This window comes from Heterocephalus glaber, unplaced genomic scaffold (assembly GCF_053883595.1).
Source record: "Heterocephalus glaber isolate CG9 unplaced genomic scaffold, H.glaber_assembly_v1.0 deba00001442, whole genome shotgun sequence".
NCBI classification, from domain to species: domain Eukaryota; kingdom Metazoa; phylum Chordata; class Mammalia; order Rodentia; family Bathyergidae; genus Heterocephalus; species Heterocephalus glaber.
In genome coordinates this window covers 1,464,023-1,489,525 of record NW_028258296.1, presented here as the reverse complement: position 1 = coordinate 1,489,525, position 25,503 = coordinate 1,464,023, and the positions used below count along the sequence as shown (strand labels likewise).

The following is a 25,503-nucleotide window of genomic DNA, read 5'->3' as shown; positions in this document are numbered from 1 at the left end:
TCTTATTTATTCTTTTCTGCTAGAGATTGAGCCATGATCTTGAGCATGCTAAACACACACCCTACCACTCAGCTACACAGCAGCCCTGAAACCGAGTATGTCCTAATGCCAGAATTGTATTCGCCAGTGGCCATACTTGGCGCACACTGAAGAAGTCTGTATTACTACTGATAATAATAAAAAGCAGTCGCTAATGCTTCTGGGCCACTTCCTATGTCGTGCGTGTGTTTGTGCGTGTGTACACCCAGGGCCTGTGCACCGAACTACATCCCAGCCCTGCCTTATTTTTTGTTTTGAGCTGGATCTTGCTAAGTCATTAAGTTGTCCAGATTGGAAGGTGAGACCCTCCTGGTTTAGCCTCCAAGAGTTGCTGGTATTGCCTGGGGTGTCACAGCCTCCGTACGCATGCTAGGTGGGTGACCCTTGCAGCAGCTCCATAAATGGGCGTCTGCATCTCACAGGTGAGGGAACCAAAGGGAACAAACGCAACTTGACCCCGGTCAGCTGGGCTAGAAAAGCGTAGAAGCTTTAACAGTCATGATGCATGCACGCACGTGCTAAGCACATACGAGACGCCACAGCAGCCCGAGGTGGACATCTGTAGACACGTGCACACACACGCGTGTGCGCACACACTGTACTCACGGGACACGGGCTTCCTACGATGTACAGCTGGAAAGTGAATCATTCAGTTGAATTTTTGGTGCAATTACCAAATGAATCTTCAAAGAAAGATACATGAATTCTTTTTCCAACCACCAGTACCTGAGAACTTCTATTTTTCTACAACTTCTTCAGTGTAATTAAGAGTAATTTTTTTATTTTAATTAATCCGATAGGCAAAAAGTGGATTTTCATAGTAATTTCTATTTCTTTCATTATTAGTGAGGCTGAATAGACTTTTTGTTCTTGTTGCCAAAGTGTGTTATATGCTGTCGGATCTTTGTTTTTCCATTCTTATGTCTTTTTAGTCTGCCTATATAGATACATATATATGTGCTTTTAAAATTTTTATATAAGAAAATAATTATTTTGCTACAGTATAGTTATAATCTGAAAGGCATTTCCCAGTATGTACCAAAATGTATATCTTTAAAAAATCTTGCTGGGGATGTAGCTCAGTGGCACAGCGCCTGCCTGGGAAGCGCAAGGTCCTGAGTTCGATCCCTGGTACCAAAAAAAATAAAATCTTATCGAGAGTTTTTAGTAGTATTTTTATGATTTTAGTTCTTAGAATTACAAGATTCTTTTGCAATTAACTTGTGATTTTGGTGAGAAGTGAAGATCTGTACATTTTCTCCCCAAATGATTACATATCCCATCATTTTCTGAGGAATCTATCTTGATTTTACTGTTTCAAAAGGTACCTTTCTATATTCTGAGCTTTAAACAGTGCCCTGGGTCCATTTCTGGGTCATGTCCAGGGCAAACAGTGGTTGGGGAGGCTCTGGGCGGACCCGTCCCTGCTGGCACTGGACATCCCCGCCCGGGAGACAGCAGACCCCACTGCCCCCCCGTGCGAACTGTGTCTGTTGTGGGGACGGGGTGCTGGCAAATGTCCCTGAGGAGAACCACGTGGCCATACAGCCGGCAGTGCCACAGTCGCGAGATCATGGCCACGCGCGTCTGCGAGCTCCAGACTGACCCGAAACCAGGAGTGTGGGACAGGTTCGGGTGCTGGGGAAGACACCTCCCTGCTGGGTTCTTTTCCCAAACTGTCTAGCACTTCATTTCCAAGTCCATTTTCAACCAAGGTATTACTAAACTTCTTACATTAAACTTCTATACCACTAGTAGTTGGAATCCAGATCTGCCTAGTCTTCTGGTCAGGAAAACAGCGTGTCTTTCTTTTCCTAAATACTTTTTAAAATAAAGCCTCCCAGTTTTCTTTAAAGAAGAGACCACAGAGGTTGTTAACCTGTGGTCCATGAATTCTTAAATGAGCTTCAAGACTTTCACCCAGCAGGCAAAATGATACTCAAGTGGTGTGTGTGTGGGTGCACACGCGTGTGTCAGATGAGCCCGGAGGCTCCTGTGTATCAGTGCACATTCTTCCAGGGCCTGGGCTGGGTGTCCAGCTTCACCACATGCCTGCTAAGGCCTCAGGAAGTTATGGGTCATTGACGAGAGTTTTCCATTTCCTGCTTTTTTGTCTTCCCTCTTGCAGCACTGGGGATGGAAACCAGGGCCCCAGGCATGCTAGGCAAGTACCCTCAGCCCGAGTTCTACATTCCTAAGGCAGTATTTCTGGATATTTTCTAGTTTTCGCTGTTACTGCTTTTGGGTAGTTTATAACATTTTAAAGTAGACAGTAGACAGTAATTTTCCACACACATAATTCATAAATAGCCTTTCTTGTTGTTGCCAGAGATGTTCAGGTTCTGAACTTTTGAGACTGGCAACTGTCCCATAGCTGGGTGAGCATTTGCTGTCTTCCTTTCTGTCTGTATTTGTGAGGGGAGAGAGGAGAGCTCAATGCACTGAGATTCCTGGGGACAGTGGCACTAGAGAAGCTCCTTGTCACCCTCCAAACCTGAGTCCAGACTGCTCTTGGGGGGAGGTCCAGACAGGTATCCTACCCCACTCCATGGGAACACATGGGACTTATCTAGAAAGACTACTTTAAATTAAATACGTATTTATATTTTATCCATGTAAGTAAAATTCCACATAAACACAGCAATGTGCAGTGACTGCTAATAAGGAGGGCTGGGAGAGTATGACAAAAATGTGCTAACTGTTCTAAAAGTAATAGTGCGATGCTGAGCAGCCCTGTGAATACACTAAGAGCAGCTGGAGTGCGCACTTTCAGTGGGTGACTGTATCTCAGTAGATTTGCTTTTTAAAAAGTAAGCCCCTCTGAACTCACTGCGACTTGAGTAACAGATCTGGCTGTAAACCCTGCTCAGGAGGCCTGAGCCAGCATCCTATCCCTAACATAAATGAAAGAAAATAAGAAAGCTGGAGTAAAACAGGAAGAAGCCAGGTAGCGGGAATCTAGTTTTTGCATCTGCGCGAGCCGAGCCCAGTTCATTTTAACACTGTGCCTCGGAACTGGGCTCAGCTGGGCTGCACTCCGGCTGCTTCTCCCCAGGGATGGAAAGGCTTCTGTGGGGGGTGGGGGTGGCGCTGGGAGGGACAGCTCTGGGTCTGGTTTCGGGGCCTTGTGCAAAGCTGCACGCACATGACATACACCCAAGAGTCACACACAAGAGTCATACGCCCCCGCCCCGTGTCCCGCACCAGCCTCCTGTAACTCCGGGGCTCACTAGGAAGCTGAGTGACTGCGTGCTCCTTAATTTCCCCCAGCCTCAGTTTCCCCACTTGTGCACTCAGAGCCTCACAGCGATGGGGGGGGCCTGCATGGTGAGCACACGGGGCAGGGCCGGCAGGGCTCACAGCTCTCCCCTTCCACGCGGTGCCCAGTGCCTTCAGGCTGGTCGGCTCAGGCTCAGGCAGGTCCCTGAAGACACCCGCGCCGGCCCACTGACAGGGAGCCTCACAGCCTAGCGGGAGGCCGGATGCACAGGGCCCTCGTGACCGAAACCAGGCTTCCTAACAACCAGACAAACCTCCCAGCTCTCCGGAAACCGAATCGCCAACAACTGCCCACCATCCTGCGCAGCTGGCCTTGCGTCACAGAACTCGGGGACTCGGGATCCCGGGTCTCACAGCACCATGTCCACCTCGTGCCCCTCTCCAGAGAGGCGGGGACCACAGCCCGACAGCCCCTCGGCCGCTCCCCAGGCCTGTACCCTCCTGTCAGGCTGAGGCCCTCGAGACAAAGGAGCTGCATCTGATTTATTTTGTGACAGACGCACTAATACAGTTTCTAAAATGCAGGTAATACTCAACCAAATGTTCAAAAAAAAAGCATGAAATAGGGCTCTGTGAAACTGCACAGGACAAATCAAGTTTTTAAAGCCAAGTTGAGTACTATAGTTAGAGAGATATATAATTTATATAATTTATATACATATATTTTATTTCTATATTAAAAAAATATAGACTTACCTTAATAATAATTAACAACAATGAGGGCGTTGACACCTGTGGAGATTCACTGTGTGGCAAGCTGAAGCTCACTGCTTTTCTTGCTTTTCATTTTTTCTGAGACAGTCTCGCTGTGTAGTTCAGGCTGGCCTAGAACTCACTGTGTAGCCCAGGCCGGCCTCAATCTTGCGGCGATGCTCCCGCCTCAGCCTCCTGAGTGCTGGGGTCACAGGCACGCACTACCCCGCCCGGTGAGGCTCCCTGTTCACCTCAGCCCTCCCCACGCCCGGGGAGCAGGCACGGCAATGAGGACACACGAGGCGTGACTCAAGCTCTAGAAGTCAACTCTTGGAGCCTCAGAACCCTTTTCTGACTGTGGAAGGCAACGTGTTTCTGAGGAGACACACGCACATCCCCCACTGCGAAATCCATCCATGAAACTGTGACTCAGAGGTTTCCCACACATGCCCGAACGGCACACACACTATCAGGACATGTTCATCACCCCAAAGAAACCCCACACACAGCAGCCATGGGACCCAACCGGGCTCGCTGTGTGTGCACAGGGGCACTGCGGGTGCGCGTGGACTGCGAAAGAGGACGAGTGTGACTGGGGTGCTGAGGGCCAGCGTCGTCTTCGTGAGGGAAGGGGCCCTGCTGACGCCTGTGCCCGCCTGTGTCACACTCACGTCCAGGTGGAGGCCGCTCGGTGAGGACCAGGGTCACCTCGGGCAGGCAACAGGGAGAGTGCACAGTGCAGTCCGCGAGGACTCCCTCTGTAACAGGAGCAAAGCCCAGTGCACAGCCCAGGGTCTCGCGGATTTCTGCCTCAGCTCAGGTCCTGCGCACCGGGAACCACCCGCAGCCCACGTCTGACCACCACAGCACCCTTGAAGCCCAACTCCACCACTCACCGTCGTCCTGGGCGGACGCCTCTTGGCTGCCCTGGCCGCGGTCCTCAGCCAGGGCCCGGTACGGGGGATGCAGCTTCATCGGGGGCGGGGCCGGTCCCTGCCTCTGAGGGTGCAAAATCGGAGAAGGGTGCATGTGGCTGTCCCATCCTCCTCACAGGCGTGAGGAGACATCTGGAGATATTTGTACTGCGGCCAACTCGGTTCATAACTTGAAGATCATCGAACAATGTAACTTATGCTCCAAGGGCTCTGATATAAACAAGCCAAACCAGACAGCAAGAATTCAAGCATGGCTTTGAAGGCTGCTGACCTTCCTAGAGCGCATTCCTTTCCCAGGGAGAAAGAAATCGCAGGTCACTTGCATTTTCTTCAAACACAACTTCCCTTGTTATTAACAAAATAATTTATATGAAAGACATTTCGTTAGAAAAAAACTAAAAATAGAAACTGTCTAATGTTCTGCAATTTAAATTCTTTCTTCAATTAAAATTACAGATTTCATCTTTTAAAAAATACTTGAAATAAAATATCAAATTTTCTAACTGGAAAGGCATCACCTGTACATGGTAAGTGCACATTTTAATGTTTTAAAGAGAGAAACTATGTGTGTAATTATTTCTACAAAAATAAGTTTTAGGGCCGGGGATTTAGCTCAATGGTTACACCGCATGCCTTGCAAGCACACAGTCCCAAGTTCAATCCCCGGTACCAAAAAAAAAAGTTTTAAATTTACATGCCAAATGACAAAGCACAACAATACTTGATTTATAGAATTAAAGTAGAATAAAGCTCTATGATCAGATTACCTTCATAGACGGAGACATTTTCTTACACTTGGAGAAAAAAAAACCATGCTGAACTTTACAGAGAGCTGCACACTGCTAGAAAGAATAGAAGCAATCTAGCGAAGCCCTCCACTGTGCCAGATCACTGATTAAGGACTGTTTTGCTGCAGGCTTGGAGCGCATTCAATTACACTTTAGAGGACAGCCCACTAATGGGAGCGGGCAGTGGCCGGTCCATTACAGGGAGCAGGCGAGGGAGAAATTCTCCCAAACGGAAGAGACAGTGTTTGGGATTCATCAAGGAAACACACGTACTTCGTCAGGATCTGACTAACCAGAGCAGTAATTCTATGTGCTTGTAGAAAACCCAAAACTCGTAAGACACAAGAGTGATGAGGAAAGATGCCAAGGTTCCCACTTACCTTTGCCTCCTTCTCTTTGGTGTCCTGGTCCAGGCTGCTGGCCACTTTGCTGCCCTTGTTATGCGGGTTTGGAATGACCTACACTCAAAGAAGGGGGAAGAGGACCGAGCGTAAGTTCAGAGGTCACGGTCACTGCACTTCTCATTGGCACACGTGTGTATGCAAACGTGTGTGTGCACCCGTGCTGGACACTCAGGGCCTCATGCAAGGCACGTGCTCGACCACCAACCATGCCTGCACCCTTCTTCCTGTACTTACTTATTCAATGTGGTAATTTCATCTAAAACCTAAAGATACGAGACTCACAATCAGGGCAAGTATTAATATTTCAGAAATCTGACAAGATGTAGACCCATACAATATTATAAAATTAAACATCTGCTGCGCAGGTCCAGAAAATGAAGATGGAGAAGAGTCAACAGGTTACAACACCGTCATCCAGAGCCGTCATCTTCAGTTCCAGTGGCGACCTTAGATAGCCCCCAGAATGGGGACAGATTCACCTCATTCTTCATGGGGTTCGTGCTGCACACTGTGGGCACCTGGTAAAATCTCACCACCACTGGCGGCATAGGGGGAATCACAAACTTTCTTCCACATCGAGTAAGTTCAGTGTGGGCAATTACTGAACTGAGTATTTTCCATCCTTTTGTGGTGCTCAGAAGGGGCCTGAGACACAGCTGTGCTCAGTGAGTGTTTGCAGGACTGGGGTGCAGCTCAGTGGCAGAGGGCTGGCCTAGCATCCACGAGGCCCTGAGTTCAGTCCCCAGTACTGAAAAAGAAATCTTTCATCAGTAAATGTTTATAAGTTCCTGAAGTGAAATTTTATAAAAATAATTTTAATCCTTAATGACGCCAACAGTTTAGATTATTTGGGCTCATTTCTTTCTGTGAGACTATGAAACATCTACGGGAATACACTATTTTTAGTCACTTTCGAAGGTGCTTCAACCTGGTGACAGATGTGATGACTGAAAGAAAAAATCAAATCTTCTTTCCCAGAAAATTTGCCCAGAGAATATTAAACCAAACAAAACAGGGTTCTACTTCCCTCTACACGCAAGTTGAGATTAAACTGTCTTCACTTTCACTACGTTGAGGAATTAGCTCAGCATGAGCCAGTAAGTCTCAGGAACGCTTCACTCCAGCCAGTGCTTCAGTCGGAGTGCAGTGCCTACGCTGGGTGTTCATGCTTCTACCCCATGCACGACCCTCAGGCCGGCATCTGGAACCTGCTGGGCCGCCCAGTGAGCTTCTCTGTCTGAAGAATCTTAGAACAAAGCCACACTGGACCTACTTTCTCCTGTGGAGGAAGCAGCTGGGCGGGGCTGAGACAGAAAGTCCACTGCATCCACATGTCAAAGTGCCTACAACGTTTTGAGAACAGCAGAGAAATGCGTCTGGGTACATATCGTTAGCAAAATTCAGAACACAAATGCTCACCAAAAAGCCTTCATCTTTTAGAGAAAAATAGAAGACAGTGTATTTCTTGTGAAAGTAATACACATATGTATATGAAAAATATGTGGATATTAATATGTAAAACTGCATGTGCCCAAAAAAGTAGGTGCCATTATAAAACAATGGTATTAAGTAAGTGCGACTGGAATACAGGAAGAAAGAAAACAGCACATGACAATAAAACGAAAGAGCTGAGATGGTCCCAGTTTTAAAAGGGTTTGTGCTGGAATATGAAAAAGAAATATTTGATGCTACTGTGAAATGCAGTTATGTTACTAAGTGGAAAAAGTTACACTGGCATAGAAACTTTGTAAACCAGGGTTCTGCTCCCAAGGAAGCATGTATTTGCCAAATAAATCTAAGTGGGTACACACGTTTCTCTAGCTTGCTGAAAATATGGCTGCGAGTTTGGAAGAAGCTTGCAAAGGCAAGGCGCTGGTAGTAAAGCAGCCGACAGTGCACGGTGTGGAGAATTTTTACATGACCAAGGCATTTTAGGCAGTGGGCCTTCAATGGGCACAGCATGAGGCAATCACTTCACTCCAGGTCTTAGGAAAGCTCAAACTTTAATGGAAACTGGTTAAACTGAGCAAGGCTGCTGGTGGAGTGGCACAGGCCTGTAGTCCAGGGACTCGAGATGAGCCAGGGAGCCCAGGTGTCCGAGGGCAGCCTGGGGAACCCAGAGACACTTCATCTCCAAAAGAAAAGAAAAATTGATAAGGCATTGCCAATATTTCCTGCTCCTGCATGATCTCTATGCCTTGCACAAATAATTATGCCAAGGAGATCACCATTTTGCAGATAGGAAACGATTTGGGTCATTGCCTTCTTCAATAGGAGTCACTTGGTGCCTAAACAAGTTTAAGGATGGAACAAGTCATACACAGTCACTAACAGCATCAGCTGAATAATCGCCCGGCTGGACCCAGGGACAGCCCATGGCAGGACAAATGGGGTGTGCCGTGCGGCAGCCAGGGACACCGCCCAGCGGACTAGGCCCGAGCACAACAGTGCTGAAGACCTTTTCTTCTCTTAAGCAGTCAGAGAAATCATGCTGTTCATGACATCCAGGTGGACTCCAGGCCCGCTCACCGCAGAGGTGGACTGAAAGCTTGGCTTTTCATGGACTTTGTCATCTATTTTAATCTTTGAGTACTTTTCGGCAGGGCAGTCACAGCTGGTCACAGAGATGTATAATTAGATCAATTCATCTGCAGTCAAAACTGTTTCTTCAGAACCTGGGCAATTTTTCTACTGGATTCAGTTTCCAGAAGTAAAAGAGATGGGCTATATTTTTACATTTTTAATATTATGAGAGGTTGAAAACTGGACTCCAAAGTCTCACCGACTTTCACACGTGAGGAACACCGAGAGGCCTTTATTCGGTCGCCCTCACAGCTGGGCGTAGCTGACAGTGTGCATGTGTGTGGCTCTGAGGTGGAGCCGCAATCCATGGCTTCTGAGTGTCCCAGTGTCCTGGGGAGGCCACTGAGTGGCCTGTTCACCCGGCAAACAATAACGTCTGCAAGCCTTAACACACAAATGGCTGAAATCACTGCATCACTGTATTGAAAAGCAAATCATTTTGCTGAATGTGACATTTTCCCACTGTTCTTAGGCCCTATGTTTTGAGCAGCTGTTTTCCATTATAAGGTAACAAACACTGCCTCCAGGAGGGGACCTACAGGCCCCATTTCTGCAGCCACTGATTTTTTCACATCAGAATCCGAATCCAATACCAAATGAGTAATGAATCATAGGACACGATTTTTAGGACCAAATACTCCCACTTTTAAATTCAAATGTCCAATAGGACATGCAGCAACACTGTCAACATGTCTGTATTTCTGTTTTAAGAACACTGGATGGTACTTCTAGAATGTTTTATGTTCAAAGTGTTTCATAAACAAAGTAATTGGCTCAAAATAAATAACTCACCCCCAACTTAGCAAAGCAGTAACTAGAGAGCAAGCTATTGAGAACCAGGCTGTTTGATTTCACCACATGTGACTTAAGTCAATGCAGACCAATGACTCAAATGTGACCAGGAGATCAAAATTGGGGTGAAAAATGGAAATTTAAGTTAATGACTAAATTTACCTGAAGCTAAGCAAGTATTTTTCCTAAGTGTTCTGGTGTAAATATGAAGTGTCCCGAATGACTCGTGTACTGAGGGGTTGACCCACTGATTATGGAGCTGAATGGGCTGTTAGGAGGTGGTCACAGCAGAAAGGAGGTGGTCACCGGGGTGTGCCTCTGGAGGGCCTACCCTGTCCTCAGCCCCTCCTCTCTCTCGGGCTCTTTTCCTGCTTGCTCCACTTCCCTGAGGTGAGCAGCTTTGCTCTACCAGTCCCTTCCGCCACGATTTCCTGCCTTGGAACCAGCTGCCCATGGACTGAACCCTTTGAAGCTGTGAGCTAAAGTGTATGTCACGTAACTAAAAATGAAAATATGTGGGAAACTACTTGGAGGTAAAAGTTTGACCCACAGGAATAGATGATAGTGTTCAACTTTTTGAAAATGGAAAGTAGTACTTACTCTTGGCGTGGATGAGAGACTCTGAACAACAAACACCACAGGATTCCCTGCATTCTTGATGGCCTCAACGGCCTCTTGGTGTGTGGCGTTCTGCAGATCCACACCAGACACCTGAAACACAGGAGAAAGTCATGTGGGGAGGCCGTGGAGGCCACGGGCAGCTGACTCAGAGGTCGCAACGACCGTCTGCTCATGAGAAGGGTCAGGGGCTAGTGAGGGGCCCACAGCTGGAAAACAGCAAGGCTTCCGTCCAACACTGCGGCCTCAGGAGAATTGGTGTGTGCAGGGAAAATGACGCTGCACCATTGGAAACAGTCAAGGGACAAAGATGTCATCAGCAATAGCTCGGGTTAAGTCCACAACCAACATTACAGTTCATAATGCAAACTCCATTATTGATAACTGTGAAATGACAGGTTGTTGTGTGTGACAGAACCCCATGTTGTCACTTCTGCCACTAGCACCACACGTGATTCTGAGTGGGTTGGGACAAAGGATTCCTTGGAACTTCCATTGTCTACTAAATTGAGGGGAATATTTTAAACAAATTGACTATTACTGTAATTGAGAGGTTGACCATTTCTTATAATGTGCTAAAAAACAAGAACCAATAAAACAGGCTCTTTCATTATAAGTGTTCTATGCTTGCTACATTTGTGTACCAGTAAAACGCTCCCTATTACAGATACATGGAGAACGTGACCTGCTAATGTGTCCATAAATCTCTGAGGCCACTGTATTTAACAGAACCACTTCTTCAGATCTATGTGCAGCAAAGCCTAGGTGAATGTCAGGGACAGTAATAGCCTGTGGCCCTGCCTTGCTTTAAGGGACAGGGGGTTTTCCTGACAGATTTCCAAAAGGATAAGTGGGAACCACTGAAGTTAGCAAAAAATGGATTCTGTCACAGTACAATAATAATCTTAGGTTTTACAGCTCATCTCTTCACTGAAAGATCCATTTGTGAGAAATTAAATTCTAACTTCCTAGATTAAAAAATTCTTGTTATGGATCTAAAACATTCGTGTTACTGCTTTAAGACAGGTCTTATAAAATACAGACAAAACTGATTACCAGATTTTACATAAAAATAAAACAAAATCTTTACAATACTTTTCACAGGAAAAAAGGAAACAAACAATTAAGTGTAAGCTTTCAAGTCAGCTGCGAGTTTGAAACAGCCCAAATACTTAATCTGAGGGAAAACCCTGGGCTCTTGTCACTGCACACAAAACCAGGGGTAAGCTGAGGGTACTGTTTATTAAACTGACAACAGAAACGACTGACGGACAGCAAAGTTTTAAAAGATAACACAGCAAACAGCCCGGTCAGAACACAGAGGGCAGATGAGGTCCCCTTCGAGGCTCCACTTCGGCGACAGGGGGCCCTGCGGCTCGGGAGCGCTGGTCCAGTTTCGCTGTCACCCAAGGGCCCCGCGGACTCCAGAGTCTCGGCCGGCTGCCATTTGTCTTTTCCCAGCCGGCAGCCTCGCACCGTTAGACTAATCCGTGGCCTACCTACCGCACACAGGCTTTTAATGCAGGCCTTTCAAGGAATGAACGACGCTGCCTGAAAGCAGATTTTGTCTCCTTCCTCCGGGTGGAACTTTTCCCTTAAGGGCCCCTTTAAGGTCCGTGGAACCCTTGCAGAGAGGCTTCAAGTGGCGTAAGTTGTTTTCCACTTTTAAAAGAAGCAATTATGGCATTCGCACCACCCCATCACCTGGTGTCTTGCTCCGCTGTGTGTCTCCTCCTAGCCACTTACGCAGTGTTTGGTTTTATTGTTTCTCCCTTCCACGGGATCATGTAACACCAGGGGGAAGGGGCTCGGTCATTCTCCTCACTGCCATATTGCCAGTGTGATTAAAGCATCCCTGAACCAAAAAGCCACGATCTGCAGCCTCACGAGCCCCGGCCGCTGCCAGCGAGGAGAGTTCCTGACCCGGTGCCCGGCCCGAAACATTTCCGGTCCAGGAATTTCAGGAAGAAATCTTGACCTCTGTGACCCAGGTTTGTACCCAGAGCGGCTTTGTGTGGTTCTCGGGGTCCTCGCAATGCCGCTGCGGGCTTGGAATTCTCATTGCCACTTTACTTGGAAATTAAGAAGGCGGGCCTAGTGTTTGTCCCAGCGATAGAGGAATGCTATACAGTAGGGCAGGCCCTTGCCTTGCCTCCATGTTTTATTTCCACAGACTGTTTTCCAGAAATGTAAGTTTGTGCTGCCGGGCAGCGCCCCTGCCCAGTGCATCAAAACGTTTTGTAGCTGTCTGAACTTCGGGACCTCGGGAGGGTTGTCAGCCCCGCCCTTCCCGGGAGTGTTGTTAGCACCGCGCCCTGCTTCAGTGCGCATGCTCGCCTACCCCTAGAGCCCCCCCCCCCCGCCCCCCGTATAAGGAGGCTCCTGTTTCTGGTCATTCTCTGACTTCCCAGTACAAACTCATCTGAGCCCGGGGGCGTGCGTCATAATGATTTTCCTCCCTCCACTCCTTCGAGTGACCATCAGATTCTCGAGTCTTCACACTGTGACGCTGAGCTGTAACACCTGCTATAGCACCGAGCTGTTCTGCTTTGCCACAATGCCAGAACAAAGCCAAACTAGGAAGTCCGAGCGCAGACTCGGATCTGACCTCCAGAGGCCCCTTCCTCGGCTCGGGCCGGAGCCCGGGCACTGACCACCCCGAGAGTGTGGAGGCTAGCAGGAGGCGGGTCCCGCGGCCGGGTGTTCCCAGCGCTGGTGTGCTTGCCAGCGAGCTCCCACAAACCCTCCCCGCCTTCCCGCGGTCCACCCAGTCAGGCCCTTCCTCCTCCAGGGGAGCAGCCTCCTGGGACACGGATCGCGCTGGTGACGGCTCCTGAGGGCGGAAGCAGCACCGTGCCGCCGTCTGCCCAGTCGACACTGAGCCCTTTGTACTCGCCTTTCACGACCAGGAGGTCGTATTTTATCATTTTATTTGCTTCCTCCCCACACTGGAGAGACACAAATTGTGTATGGAGTGTGCAAACTAAGGCATAGAAAAAGGACATATCAAGTGCACACACACACCAACACATGAAGAAAGGTCTGGCCAAATGATTATTTTACTGTCTCAAACATATTTCAGACATGCCAGGTGAGGTGGCACACGCCTGTAACCCCAGAACTCAGGAGGCTGAGGCAGGAGGATTGCCATGAGTTTGAGGCCAGCTGGGCTAGTTCAAGGCAGCCTGAATGACATAGTAAGACCTTGTCTCAAAAAGTACAAAAAAAGCCCTGGGGATTTAGCTCAGTGGTTCCGCCGCCTGCCTTGCAAGCTCAAGGTCCCAAGTTCGATCTCCGGTACCAAAAAAAAAAGTACAAAAAAGTTTCTGACACAAACAGCACTTTAACATCGTTTACCTCTAGGATTTTATCTCCAGTTTTGAGCGCGTTGGTCCTTCCTGCCGGGCTGTCTTCAAGGACCTGCTTGATAAATATACCCTTAAGCTCCTCCCCGTTCCTCAAGCGCTTGATCACCATCTGTCCACCAACAATGCTGATGCCCAGGGACACGCTGGACTCTCTGAAAATCTCCACACTGGAAAAAACAGAAACGAAACTCGCTTGAGAACAACTTGATTTAATTAGTCACACTGCCACTGGAAGTATTCCATTTGTGCTATAACTTTGTGACTCGTTTTATAAAAGTAAATTTTCTGAATATATTTATAAATGTTCCATAAATTATAACTGGTTCCAAAATTAGAAGGTGCTATCAGTAACTGATGACATATGAAAGTTTAAATTCTGGAATAGATGATAAATACACCTCGGGATTCAGAGACGGGCCATTGGGTCTGAAGTTCCTGTCCGTGGCTCAGCTGCTTTCTGTGAGTAGTATGTCTCATTTATATCCACAACGTTAGCAAAGACAGGGTTGAGGGAATAACAAACGGGTGAAAAAAATCAAGAAAGCCACATGTATCATTTTAGTGAAAAAATCTCAGGCTTTCAGAATAAAATAAATTTGCCACCATCGCGAGCGCCCAGCCCGAGCATGTCGGGCTCAGCCCTGAGGCTCCGGCGCTGGTTCCCTCGGTGCCCGTGGCCTTTTCTCCCTGTCATTTTATAAGAGAAAGTATGTGTGAGATTTGCCCAAAATATTATGGGATTTGCTTAAACCAAAGAGACCCAGCCAGTAATGAGCTCAAATGAAGAAGTGACCCAGAAAACAGCCTCAGAGCTTTTAAGACAGAACAGGCGGGCTGGGCAGGCCTGGGATTGCTGATGCAGCGGGAGCACTTGCGGCTAGAGGAAGGCTGCAGCCTCCCCACCCCCGCACTGGTGAGGACTCTGCCCTCCGGGAGCCTAGTGCACAGTGGAGGCTGCAAAGGCTGCGGTGTCCTGGGGGCCGAGGGCCCGGGCGGCAGAGGCCTGGCCAGTGTCGCTGGGGCCGCACTGGGTTCGCAGAGCTGGGCCAGTCGCGCGCCCTTAGCCCAGCTGCTGCCAAGGAGCAGAGACCGAGCTGACACTGGTCATTACCGTCCTTCCCTTTGACCCAGATCACTGGGCAAGACGGAATGAGACTGATACTGAGGCTGCCAGCACGCAGGTGAATTACTTCGATTTTGCAACCGCTGGAGTATGGAGGACCGTAACGTCCGGGGAAGTGAGAGCACGATGCCGTGAAACGATCACGCACACAAGCTCAGCAGCGCGTGGCTCCTCCGAGATACTGGGAGACAGGGGATGGGCCATCCGCAGATGGGGAGGGGCCAAGAGATGAGGAGATAAAGAACGAGGGTGTCACGTGCCCTCTCCCTGTGAGGAATGGACTCCTTAGGTGCTGCAAGCGTGTGCTGACAAAAATAAAAATCCAAGGGGCGGTAAAAAGCAGTGCGAAAGCATAGTGCCCTGTCAGATGAAAGAGATGACAGGGTCTGCTCCCTCGAGGGCCAGCGACGCCACCCACGTACACTCTCGGGGGACCCCAGTGGCTGAAGTTCGGCGTTTCTTCTCCTTCACCTTCTTCTCTCTCGGGCAGCTCACTGAGGGGAGAAAGGAAGGATGTGCACAGTTCAGGAGACGCTCTTGTTCTTCAACGGGCTGGGAAAGTTCTGAAACTGCCCAACTACAGGTACTGAACAGCTGAGCTGCTAAAATATTTGCATCAATAAATACGCAAAGCAAATACAGCTCGCTTTAACATTCAACACGCCAACCCCCCACCCAGCAGAGACAATCACACAATGACCATAAACACTTACTGGTGTTTAATCTACAAGTTATTTTTCTAAATCAGTGTTTGATTTGTACAATTTCACCTTAGCTTCTCTATCAGTATGTAAAGTGTGTCTCTTAAGACTTGGTATTGGCTGATCAGCTAGGAGAACAGCCCTGCCTGCAGAAGAGGGGAGCTTGGCTACCTGCTCTCAGAGGCTGCACATCCTCTGCCCGTGCCACCTCCGAGGGCCAGGCTGCCACCCTTCCCGCCATCTGCAGCATGTGTGAGCAGACACAATTCTCCTGGCTCTGCACGTATCCTACATATGCACATCACCGTGCACAGTGTCAGATGCCATGCATTGACAGCCGTGTGACAGCCTCCCACCCTCTCGGCAGACTCTCTACAGTACCCACTTTGTCCACAACAGTGCAGGGGCACCCAATATCCAACACCTTGTGAGAGTCTCGTAGTAATTACACAATACAGTGAGCTTGGTGATAACATTTTTCTGTATTTTCCCAATGCTCTACCAAAACCAAACATTTCGTAGAAGCAGAGAAACAAAGCGTGAATCCTATTCCAGGGCATGAAGGCAGGAGCAACAGCGGCCTACCATGCGTCAGCGGCGTGTCTAGAGGACGATGCTCCTGGGTGCTTCGCGGCCCCGCGGGGCCTGGGCGGTTGGTACAGAGGCAGATCTGGCTGCCTCCTCCGAGCCCCAGCAGGAAGGTCCACGCGCATGCCCCTGCCTGCGACGTCATCGGGCACCATCACGCCTGCAGTTTACAGACCCAGGCATAAGACACACAAGACGCTTCGGTCACTCCACAAACAGCAACAGCGCCCCTAGGGCTGGGCCCCTCAGGGGAGGACACAAAGTAAGCAAGGAAAGGTCCCCAGGAGAGGGTGCTGGAGGATGTCACAGGGAGGGCGACAGGGCTGCTCAGGAGAAGGTACACCCAGCAGTGCACAGGGAGGGTGCTGAGGGGTGGCCGCCCTGCTGCACAGCGTCACCTCCTGATCGCCTTCCAATGCCCCCGACGGGCACCTGCTCCAGGAGCCCAGGCCTTCGCCCCAGGGCTCCAAGGGCACAGCCCGGGGCAGACCCAGGGCAGCTGGTGCTCTAGCAGGCAGCTGCCACATCCGGACACTGACTGGGGTCGGGCCTGGCGGGGGTGTCACTAGCGTCTGGGTGGCGGTTAGGGACGCTGCTATATGCCCGGCCAGGCCTGGCGAAGGCCTCACCCACACAAGAATGCTCCATATAATCAGCAGATGTGGCCCACTTGTTCATTTGTGTTGTAAATCACGTCCATGGACTTAGTAGTCAGAACTAAAGAAATATGGTGAATTTGAAAGAGCACCATATCTGGAGACTTTAAGGGCAAAAGTCCCATTTTCCTCTCAGGGGTGAACTTGTACAGTGGGGCAGATTCATCCAGTCCCACATAGCAGCAGGGGTTGCCCATGGGAGCTCAGGAGGGTTGTGATCCAGACTCGGTCTCCCTCTGGCTTCCTGGCGCACACAGAACCGTGCCATTGTTCTCCACACTCGGTCCCCGACAATGGCCTGCACCCCAGCAGCGAGGCCACTCAGACCTCCCTTCGGGTGGCCGGGTTGGGCAGGCAGCACAGACCTGACCAGGGCCCGGGAAGGGCCTCCCCTTTCTCACCTGTGGCATTCACCTGTGCCGCATGCGGTGCTTCCAGACTGAATGGACAAAAACCCTTCCGAAAAGTCAAGTTTTCAAGAGTATTTTGAAAGCTGGTATTGGAGAGCCAAGGAGACGCACAGTACTTTTAGAATTCTTTGATGGGAACTAAGTCACTAATGTGCTAAAATAGACTGTAATAGATGGCTGCACAATGTCTCATGAATGTTTAAGATACGTCTCCCTTTATGAATATTTAACAGCCCCACGAAGAGAGCTAACAACACCACTTAGCAGAAGCAGCGACTTTAAGGGGTATTAGTGGAGATACAGTTCAGCGTCAGGTACCGGCTTCAGTTTTAATCCACGCTGCTAATAAACATCGAGTGGAGGCAGTGGAAATGGAAAAGCCCTGCAGAAAGCAGGACCCGAAAAGCTAAGCTGAGACATGAGCAGAGCTGTCTTTCAGGTGTCGCGCAGCAGAAGCAGATACAAAGCCTCAGAAAAACCCAGTAGATACAGAGCAAAACAGGAAGACTGCAAAGGGCCACTTGGTGTTCATTAGAAACAAAGCCACGCACCCAGATCCTGACTGCTTTCTGCTAAGGAACCCAGATGTTCCAGGCCATCGAATCTGCCATGCGGGCTGTCTGCCTGGATGCAGGGTGCGGCAGGGAGGGGATCGATGGCAAAATGCTCTTCCATCTGGAGAGGAAGGAGACAACGCATTAGCACTTGGGAAGCAATATGCAACACCATACGGTGCTCAGCCAGATAATAAAGCTGGGCTGGAAACCAGGCCCACCTCGCTGCCCAGCACTGGGCAACAAAGGTTGTGGCTCTGATCTGCAAAGCCTGTTCTTTCCAAACACTAGGTTTGTAGTAAGGATTGTTTTCTGAAATTGTTGAGTGGCTATAAACAAGCATACACCAAGGCAGCGGGTGAAAGTCCCCAGGCCGCCTCCTAGGTCCCGTGGTGCGGACGCCCCCAGCCTGAAGCTCCCCTTTCCCTCTGCAGCCCCTGCCTGACGAACACCATTTCCCAGACCCGGCCTGCAGGTACGCGTGGGGAACAGAGCACCCGGCTCTCCTCTGTGTACGCACATCTTTAGGGTTTCCTAGTCACGGTCTGCCGGAAGACGAAAATGCCGGTGTCCCCCACACTGAGCCCCTCAGCCCTGCAAGCCCAAATGTGCCCCTCTGATGAGCCGCCCATTGGAGGCATGGAAACAGCAGGTGGGAGGAGATCGAGGGCACCTTGGTGCTGGCTCCTCACAGCCTAGAGGAGATTCCCAGGGGGACTCGGATGTGCACACGGCTCCTGCTGCCCGGGAAGGGGCTGCGTGTCCTGGGACCGTGAGCAAGGCTGGGGGAGGACACAGCCCCGGGCCAGGCCCACCACTCCTCAGCTCCACTCTGGCCTCCAGAACCCTGAGAAATGAACTTCCCATATGGTATTTGTTAGACAGCTGTCCACCCAGACTAAGAGAACATGCAACTGTGTATTGTTATGATATTTAAAAAAATTCTTAAGCATGAATTAAATTTTATACCCATCATAGAGAATATTTTAGTTCATTTGGGGTAAATAACACTTAATTGTTGGAAATCTTTGGTTTCTCAAAAAATATGTTTTATCTTATACAACAGTTCACATTTTTGCCAAAGTTATAATGGTCAGAAGTCAGTGGTAGAGGTTCGCTCATGAACTGGTATTCACACAGTGCTGGCTTTTTCTAAACAAATTGTGACTACAGGAAAGACACCTAGAGAGCACAAGGAATCAACGTGACTCAAACACTGAAGGGGAAAGAAGGCAGTTTTGTTGTTTTGTTTTGGAGACAGGGTTACCTGTCTTTAGGTTTCTAGGAACGCGGGTGCCGATCCCCACAGGGGCTACAGCAGCTCACATCCCCCAGTCGGGAGCCCTCCGTGACTGCTCTGGGCCCTGATACAGCCACCTGCATCTCAGATTTTAAAGGTAAATGTTTAACTGTGTACAGGAAACATCAGGAATGAGCATTTGAACATTTCACCTACAGCCTTACAGGGTTATACATTAAAATGGACCAATTTTTCAAGATGCCTTTTACTTGGGGAAACAAATTTTCCTTTGTACAGAGAAGGGCAGGCCCGGGAGCTGATAACAGGAGGGAACAGGCGGCAGCGGATGGAAGTGGCCTCTCGGGCGCCTGAGCGACGGCGGCCGTCACTGTGCAGCCGGGCAGAGAGGAGCTGCGGGCTCTCGGACCCCGCGCACGGGGCCGGGGAACCTGTGGTGAGGAGGAGGCCGGTGTGGCCACAGACCCGAAGCCGAGCAGCCGGGTTAGAAGACAGTGATTCTAGGAAGGGAGACACTCACGTCAATACGTGTTGAAATAAGCTACAGGAAGCTAGATTGCTCTATGTGAGAAGGGGTAAAACACTCAAAATGCTACAGGCTGCTAAATGTGAATGTTTAATCGAATGTATTAAGTAAATATTACCAATATACATTTGATCATTTCATCGATAGCCTTGTAAGTTCCTGTCTTTAAGGGACCAATATTTCAGACTGCCTTTGATTTGAATGAATAGAAACTTTATTTTCAAAGGAGAGAGCCTCGTGTGCAGGGAGTTGTGAATGTTCCCAGCGCTCTGCCCTGATCCGCTCCTCTCCCAAGCGAGTGCTGTGTGTCTGCCGTGCGCTGGGGCTCAGAGGGGCAGGGGCGACATGGCCTGCCGCCCTTTATCCCCAGCCAGGCACGGTGTCCGCCCGGGGCCTCCTGCAGGGACCGTGGCCCCAGGAGGCAGCATCACACCCGGCAGAGGGCAGAGGGTCGCGGGGGCAGGGACGCCTCGGCCAGCGCCTCTCTGGAACGCACCCTCACAGTAACCCTCCTTTCATTTGCCTGAAAATTAATTCAGGGTGCAAATACACAAATAACCAAATTCCCTATGATGAATGTTATTCTTATGTATATCTAAAATGCACCAATAAAATACATGTTTTGCTTTAAAAAAAAATAACCAAACATTTTAAAATGTCCCTAGTGAGAGATTTCTATCAGTGACTGCTTAGCTATAATTCTGTAAAAGGTAAAGTGCAGTGTGCTGTAACAGCCAGGGCAAACCCATTAAAACAGAATGCCCGGCTAGGCAGTACACCGATGGGCCCAGGAGCCCGGGGCTCCGTTCTGGGGGAGCCCGCGCTGCCACCCATGACCTCGCCTTTGGACACGCGACCAAGCAGGAAGCACGCTGTCCTGGACACAACTGTCTGCCTTCCTTTCTTCAGTGCCTCTTCATGTGCTAAAAATGTCCAAGATGTCCATGCCGTAAATCAGTGCATTCGATGTGTCTCCAAATGCTAGTTATTGACCCTCGCTTAATATACAGAAAAGCTGGTTCACAGGCCCAAAGGTCCTGCCATCTCGTCACTGTCAGAGGAGTCTCTCGGTTCTACTTCCCTGGTCCGCACGTGCTCTGCTTTCCAGACGTTGTCTTCGTCCCTCGCAGACGCCACCACTCTGCTTTAGCTGCCCAGAGTTTGCGTCCCAGTTTGCGTGGCTATTTCTCAAGGGCAAGTGTGGCCCTTGGATGTTCACAGTTGCTGGCGAGATCCTTATCTTGAGACCTCCGTTTCTGTTTGGTTCCAGCACTTCGGGGATGGAAGGCGGTGTCCAGCCCAGCTCAGGAACATCTGCAGCTCCCGGTTGCGCCCTGTTTGTGCAGTGACCCTACTTAGCCCAGGACAAGTGGGAAACCTGTGGGCACCTCCCGAGCCTTGGCATCAGGTTGCACCGGGCTCCCTTTCCATGAGGAGGTTGGACGGGGTGCTCCTCACACTCGCTGGCTCTTAGGATGAGGACGCAGATACTCGTCAGGAAAGCACTGCAAACAGAAGAGACCTGCAGCAACAATGAAGACAATGGATGTGGCCTTTGCTTTCGCCTTTCAGATTGTTTTCTTTATAACGTGCCCGCCTGTGGGCAGTGGGTGCCAGGCCCTGTGTAGCAGCTGGTAGCTCCAGGGTTCCACATGAAGACCAGGGCTCAGGTCTGTAGTCCCTTTAAGCATATCATCCGCCAGGTCAGACACACCACACATGCACAAACACAGGAAATCTGCACTTACTCCTTGATCATAGTAACCTTCCTGAATAATAAAGTACCACTTCTGAATATGGCATGTTTTTAATTAATAATAGTCTGTTTGGTGTAGCAAGTTTTTTTGTTAGCTTTTGATCTGGTTTGGTTTTTTGGTTGGGGTGGTACTGGTGAGAGGAGAAAGTGCATTATTTGAAGAAAAACTGCAAAAAAATTTTATGACTAATATATCTAATTTTTAAGTATATTTTTGGTACTGGTGGGATATGGGTTGAGGAAATTTTAGATATTCTTGAGTCTAAGAAACTTATGAGACTGCTATAATTAGTATTACGTTAATTCATTTGCAACATAAATCCATCCAGGAGAGCAAAGCTGAGGTTTGGTATAGGTGCCCACTTACTGGTATTAATTTTCAAGGGTTTTATAAATGATTATCACACTATTAACTCATACTTGTGACTTTTCATTTTAATGCTGGGACTTTTATATGTGACTCCTAAAAAGTCTTTAAATTGCCAAATTTGGTCAATAATTTCTGTTTCAGTGGCATTAGCAACTAGCTATCATTTTATAATTCTAGTTGTCCTGTTTTATTGAAACTGCAGTAATTCATTTAAATTTCAAGATTTCCAATCTTTAAGTCACAAGAAAGAAATCTTGGCATGACCACTGTGCACATGTCTGTCCTGAAGTGTTTTCTCCTCACCTGAGATACAATGTCCTATAAATTCTCTTTGATTTATAGTGTGATGCCAAATTGAATCTTCTCAGGATCTTATTAGGCTGACCAGCATGAAACTGCAAAGCTTTGCCATTTTAACTGGTAAAATCCACAGTCCCATAAGGGTCGCCGTGACAGATATCACCCTTTGTTGCTAATTTCAACACTCAGACGATTTCGGACTGTATATTTTTAAACTAACTTTTTGAAGTACAGTTCTGCTATTTAACTTCCTATTATAGTCAGTTCCCCTGTGGAATTATATGTAAAAGTGCTTGTGTTAGACATTAAGCATCTGTGGGTGCACGGTGGACTGACTGTGTAGTTTGTTGCACAGAGAAAACACCAGCGGCGATTCCAGCATTAGCATGGTGTCAGGTCCAGCAGCAGCACGACAGCCACATCGCAAATCCATGCCAGATGTTCTCTGTCTGGAGCATCATCCGCCAGCGCTCTGCAGGTGGAGTGAATCTGACATCCAGAGAGGAAGGGAGGGTCGCTGGGACACAGGGAGGACATGCACATCGAGCTTTGTCACGGGGAACTCCTAGGAGCGAGGCCTCTGCACCTCGACAGGGCCTAGCGCCATCTTACTCTGCAGACTTGAGAAGCTGTAAGTTGTTTCCCATCTTCTCGGCGAGGTTCTTCCAAACTTTTTCTAGGCTTGACATCTTGCATAGGAGTAATGCCTTTCCTGTAACTCCAAGGGGAACTTCAGGGATGCTAATTTTAACTAATGCTTTCAACCTGACACATGCTGAATTAAGTCTACATCAACTTTACCCTAGCAACACTGGAATTCGGACTTGGAAAACCGTTGTTTTGCAAATATATAACCATAGAGTCTGCAAGTCAGAGCTCAGAAGTATCTTAGAAAGCATCTTTCAGGGGCATGCTCCACAGATAGGGCTGACAGGGAGGAAGCCTGCCTGAGCTGGCTTTCACCCTGACAGAGTGTGGAGAGGGCCCCTGGGCTACCTGAGGTGGATCAACTTCCAGTTTTCTACCTTGCTTAAGCAAAGAATCTCTGGGACCTTGAAAGTTAAATTCCTTTGGACCTATATACTAGAAACATATGTTTTACTGCAACACTGTGGGTTATATACTCAACATCACAGTATGTGGCTAAAGTTAGAGAAGCTGTTTCTTCCAGCTTTTACAGGGTATGATCCTGAAACACAAGGTCCAAGGTAAATACAAGGTTATATAGTGTAACAATTATGAGTGTGTATATTTTGTAAAAGTTGTAGTTTCTATATCTTGCAAAGGAAATATTTTCATAACTTGCTTTTTTAAGTAGTAATAAAGTCATGTGAAAGAAAAAAAACATAATGCTCTCATGCCACGTTGTGAACAGCTGGCATCTCAAATGTAAGATGGTTTTCCAGTGGTCACTGTTTTCATATCTTATGGAACACAGAACGCTGATGACCAAGATATAACTGCTATTTTTTCATTAATTTGCCTTGATTTTCCCTGACAAATACATTCCATGTGAAATACATGTCAGGAAGCCAAGGCCGAGTTCGAGATGAGCAGCCTGCCCCACACAGCAACACCTGCGACTCCAAACACCCCTGAGGACCACAGACTTCCTCCACTCCAGGACAAAATTTCCCACCCCTCCCCTCCACTATCCAAAGCCCCTGTAAAGTTTCCCCTCGCCCAGGAGCCCAGGGTCAGCGGCTTTGTCACCCTTGACTAGCCAGCACCCAGGCTGAAAATAAAACCTCTCTTGTTGTTTCATGTCTGCCTTCTCTGGCCATGCCTCAGTATACCCTAAAAATACACAGCTGTGCTTCCAGAGAGACTCTAAAGGGAAAGTGGCAATGTTAAAAGAGCTTGTCCTTGAAATGAGGAATTAGGGGAAGAGCACCACTGAGAAACCAAAGCAAAGACCTCGACACCAGCAAGGCTGCCGCAGCTTCCTGATCCCATGCAATGCTGTGTATCAAAGATTCCTGCTGACAGCTGCACACTGTGGGGACCTTGTGAACAAGGACTAATTGTGAGAAGACCATTAAATTGTGCTTTTATTTTGTTTTTGAAAGTTAGCGGCAGGTTAGGCAGGGAGAGCAAAGGGACACTGTGACGCCTTACCATGTACTGCTGCATCTCAGGGGAGTACACGCTCCGCAGGGACCTTGCCTCCGGGGACTCGTCGCCATGGGAATGGTCATCAGGCAACCACTGCGCACCCAAGTGCAGCTCCTGCCCGGCCAGTGCAGGCGGGGCCTCCCGGGCGGGCAAGGTGGGCTGCAGCCTCAGGGCCTGAAAGTGGTCGGGGTACAGCTGGTACTCCTCATACTCCTCGTCCACCAGCATCTCCCGCTCCTTGCCCATGTCCTGCAGCACAGGGCTCAGAAACTCCTGCATCTCCCAGACCTCCGGGCTGGTGTCGATCTCTTTTTGTTGGGACCGGAACGTCTGCCCTAAATCCAGAAATGGCTCGTCCACAAGTTCTTCTTTAAAATACGGTTCATCTCGGAATCCCTGCAGGGGAAATTTGCAGCCCAGCTAAGTCTGTTAGCACTCATAGCGTCCTCGGCTGGAAACTGGATGCACTGGAGTCACCTTTCCCACAGAACCCAAAGCCCAGAGAGGGCAGAACAGCAGGGAGGCAGGAATCTGCCTGGGGCAAGGTGAGCAACCGCCTTAAAGGCTCACTGCCATTAACCCCCAGAAAGGACTTCGCTAAATATTTAACCCATCACCTGACAGAAAAAGCAGTGAATAAGCTCAGATTCACCTCATACTAGTACTTCAGGAAGCAAGGACTTAGAAGGTCAAGTTGTCAACCTTAAGTAACTTGAAAGGAATTACAGTTATTTAAAAGTGCGAAAACCACGCTCTATATGCTAAAGGTATGCACAGTATATCTCAACTATTTTGAGTAGGATTCTTTTACATATATAATAGAAATATGTGTTTTCACCTGTGTTGATAACACCATAAAAAGAAATGAGTATGGTAACATTTTAACTGACTTGTGCTCACTAATCAGAACGGCTGATACACACCACTGAGACAGTCACACAGTGCACAGCATGCTGAGCTCCTGGCCAACGCCAAGAGCATGAGGATTTGTGAGCCACGGGGTGTGGTGAGGCCCAATTCCTTCTAAGAGCTCAGTGATGTCGCCAACGTCAAACCCTACCATGAAGCATTCCCGATATAAATTCCCAGGATAAATCTACTCTTTACCCCAGTTTTCTATTGCAGCTAAACACCGTTGTAAAGATTTTCAATTAATACAGCATATCAAATCCTGCAACCTGGTTACTTCTTTAAAAAATGTAGTCAGAGAGCCAGGGATTTAGCTCAGTGGTTTCTCCGCCTGCTGCGCAAGTGCAAGGACCTGAGTTCGATCCCCGGTACCAAAAACACCCCCACTAACAACGACAACAACAAAAATAAAAAATGTTAGAGGACACAGGTGAACATATCACATGGTTATAAAGTTTCACAAAAAATTCTACAAAAATGTAACTGACATTCTAGGGATGCCTATCAGCCTGAGACACCACCAGGAGCACCAGCGGTTATCAGGTGACACAGAGCCGTCCCTGACTGCAAAGGACAAAAGCACAGTTCACTTAAGAGTAAAAAAGACAAAGCTCCAAAATATACTTTCTATAATGACAGCATAAAGCACAGTTGACTACGAAACTCTTCTTTGGAAAGAGTGTGAAATTTTGTTGTGTGGCTCCATTTTCCATAGCATTTTAAATGCAGTCTATTTTC

The 25,503-nt window shown here is 48.5% G+C and overlaps 1 protein-coding gene across 5 annotated transcripts in view; it reads right to left on the bottom strand.

Annotated features, from left to right (window-relative positions):
• Nucleotides 1–25,503, bottom strand: part of LOC101719449 (PATJ crumbs cell polarity complex component) — a 174,415-nt gene that overhangs the window by 91,103 nt on the left and 57,809 nt on the right. For 3 of the 5 annotated variants that reach the window (XM_087212785.1, XM_087212786.1, XM_087212787.1), the window contains exons 20-28: nucleotides 23,860–24,252; nucleotides 17,529–17,652; nucleotides 15,909–16,071; nucleotides 15,045–15,116; nucleotides 13,489–13,666; nucleotides 10,114–10,224; nucleotides 6,115–6,192; nucleotides 4,908–5,010; nucleotides 4,683–4,769 (exon numbers count right to left, since the gene is read on the bottom strand). In XM_087212785.1, the coding sequence (XP_087068911.1) occupies nucleotides 4,683–4,769; nucleotides 4,908–5,010; nucleotides 6,115–6,192; nucleotides 10,114–10,224; nucleotides 13,489–13,666; nucleotides 15,045–15,116; nucleotides 15,909–16,071; nucleotides 17,529–17,652; nucleotides 23,860–24,252 (1,309 nt within the window). The remainder of the gene's footprint in view (nucleotides 1–4,682; nucleotides 4,770–4,907; nucleotides 5,011–6,114; nucleotides 6,193–10,113; nucleotides 10,225–13,488; nucleotides 13,667–15,044; nucleotides 15,117–15,908; nucleotides 16,072–17,528; nucleotides 17,653–23,859; nucleotides 24,253–25,503) is intronic. The other 2 variants (XM_021255649.2, XM_087212788.1) reach the window with 1 other exon arrangement.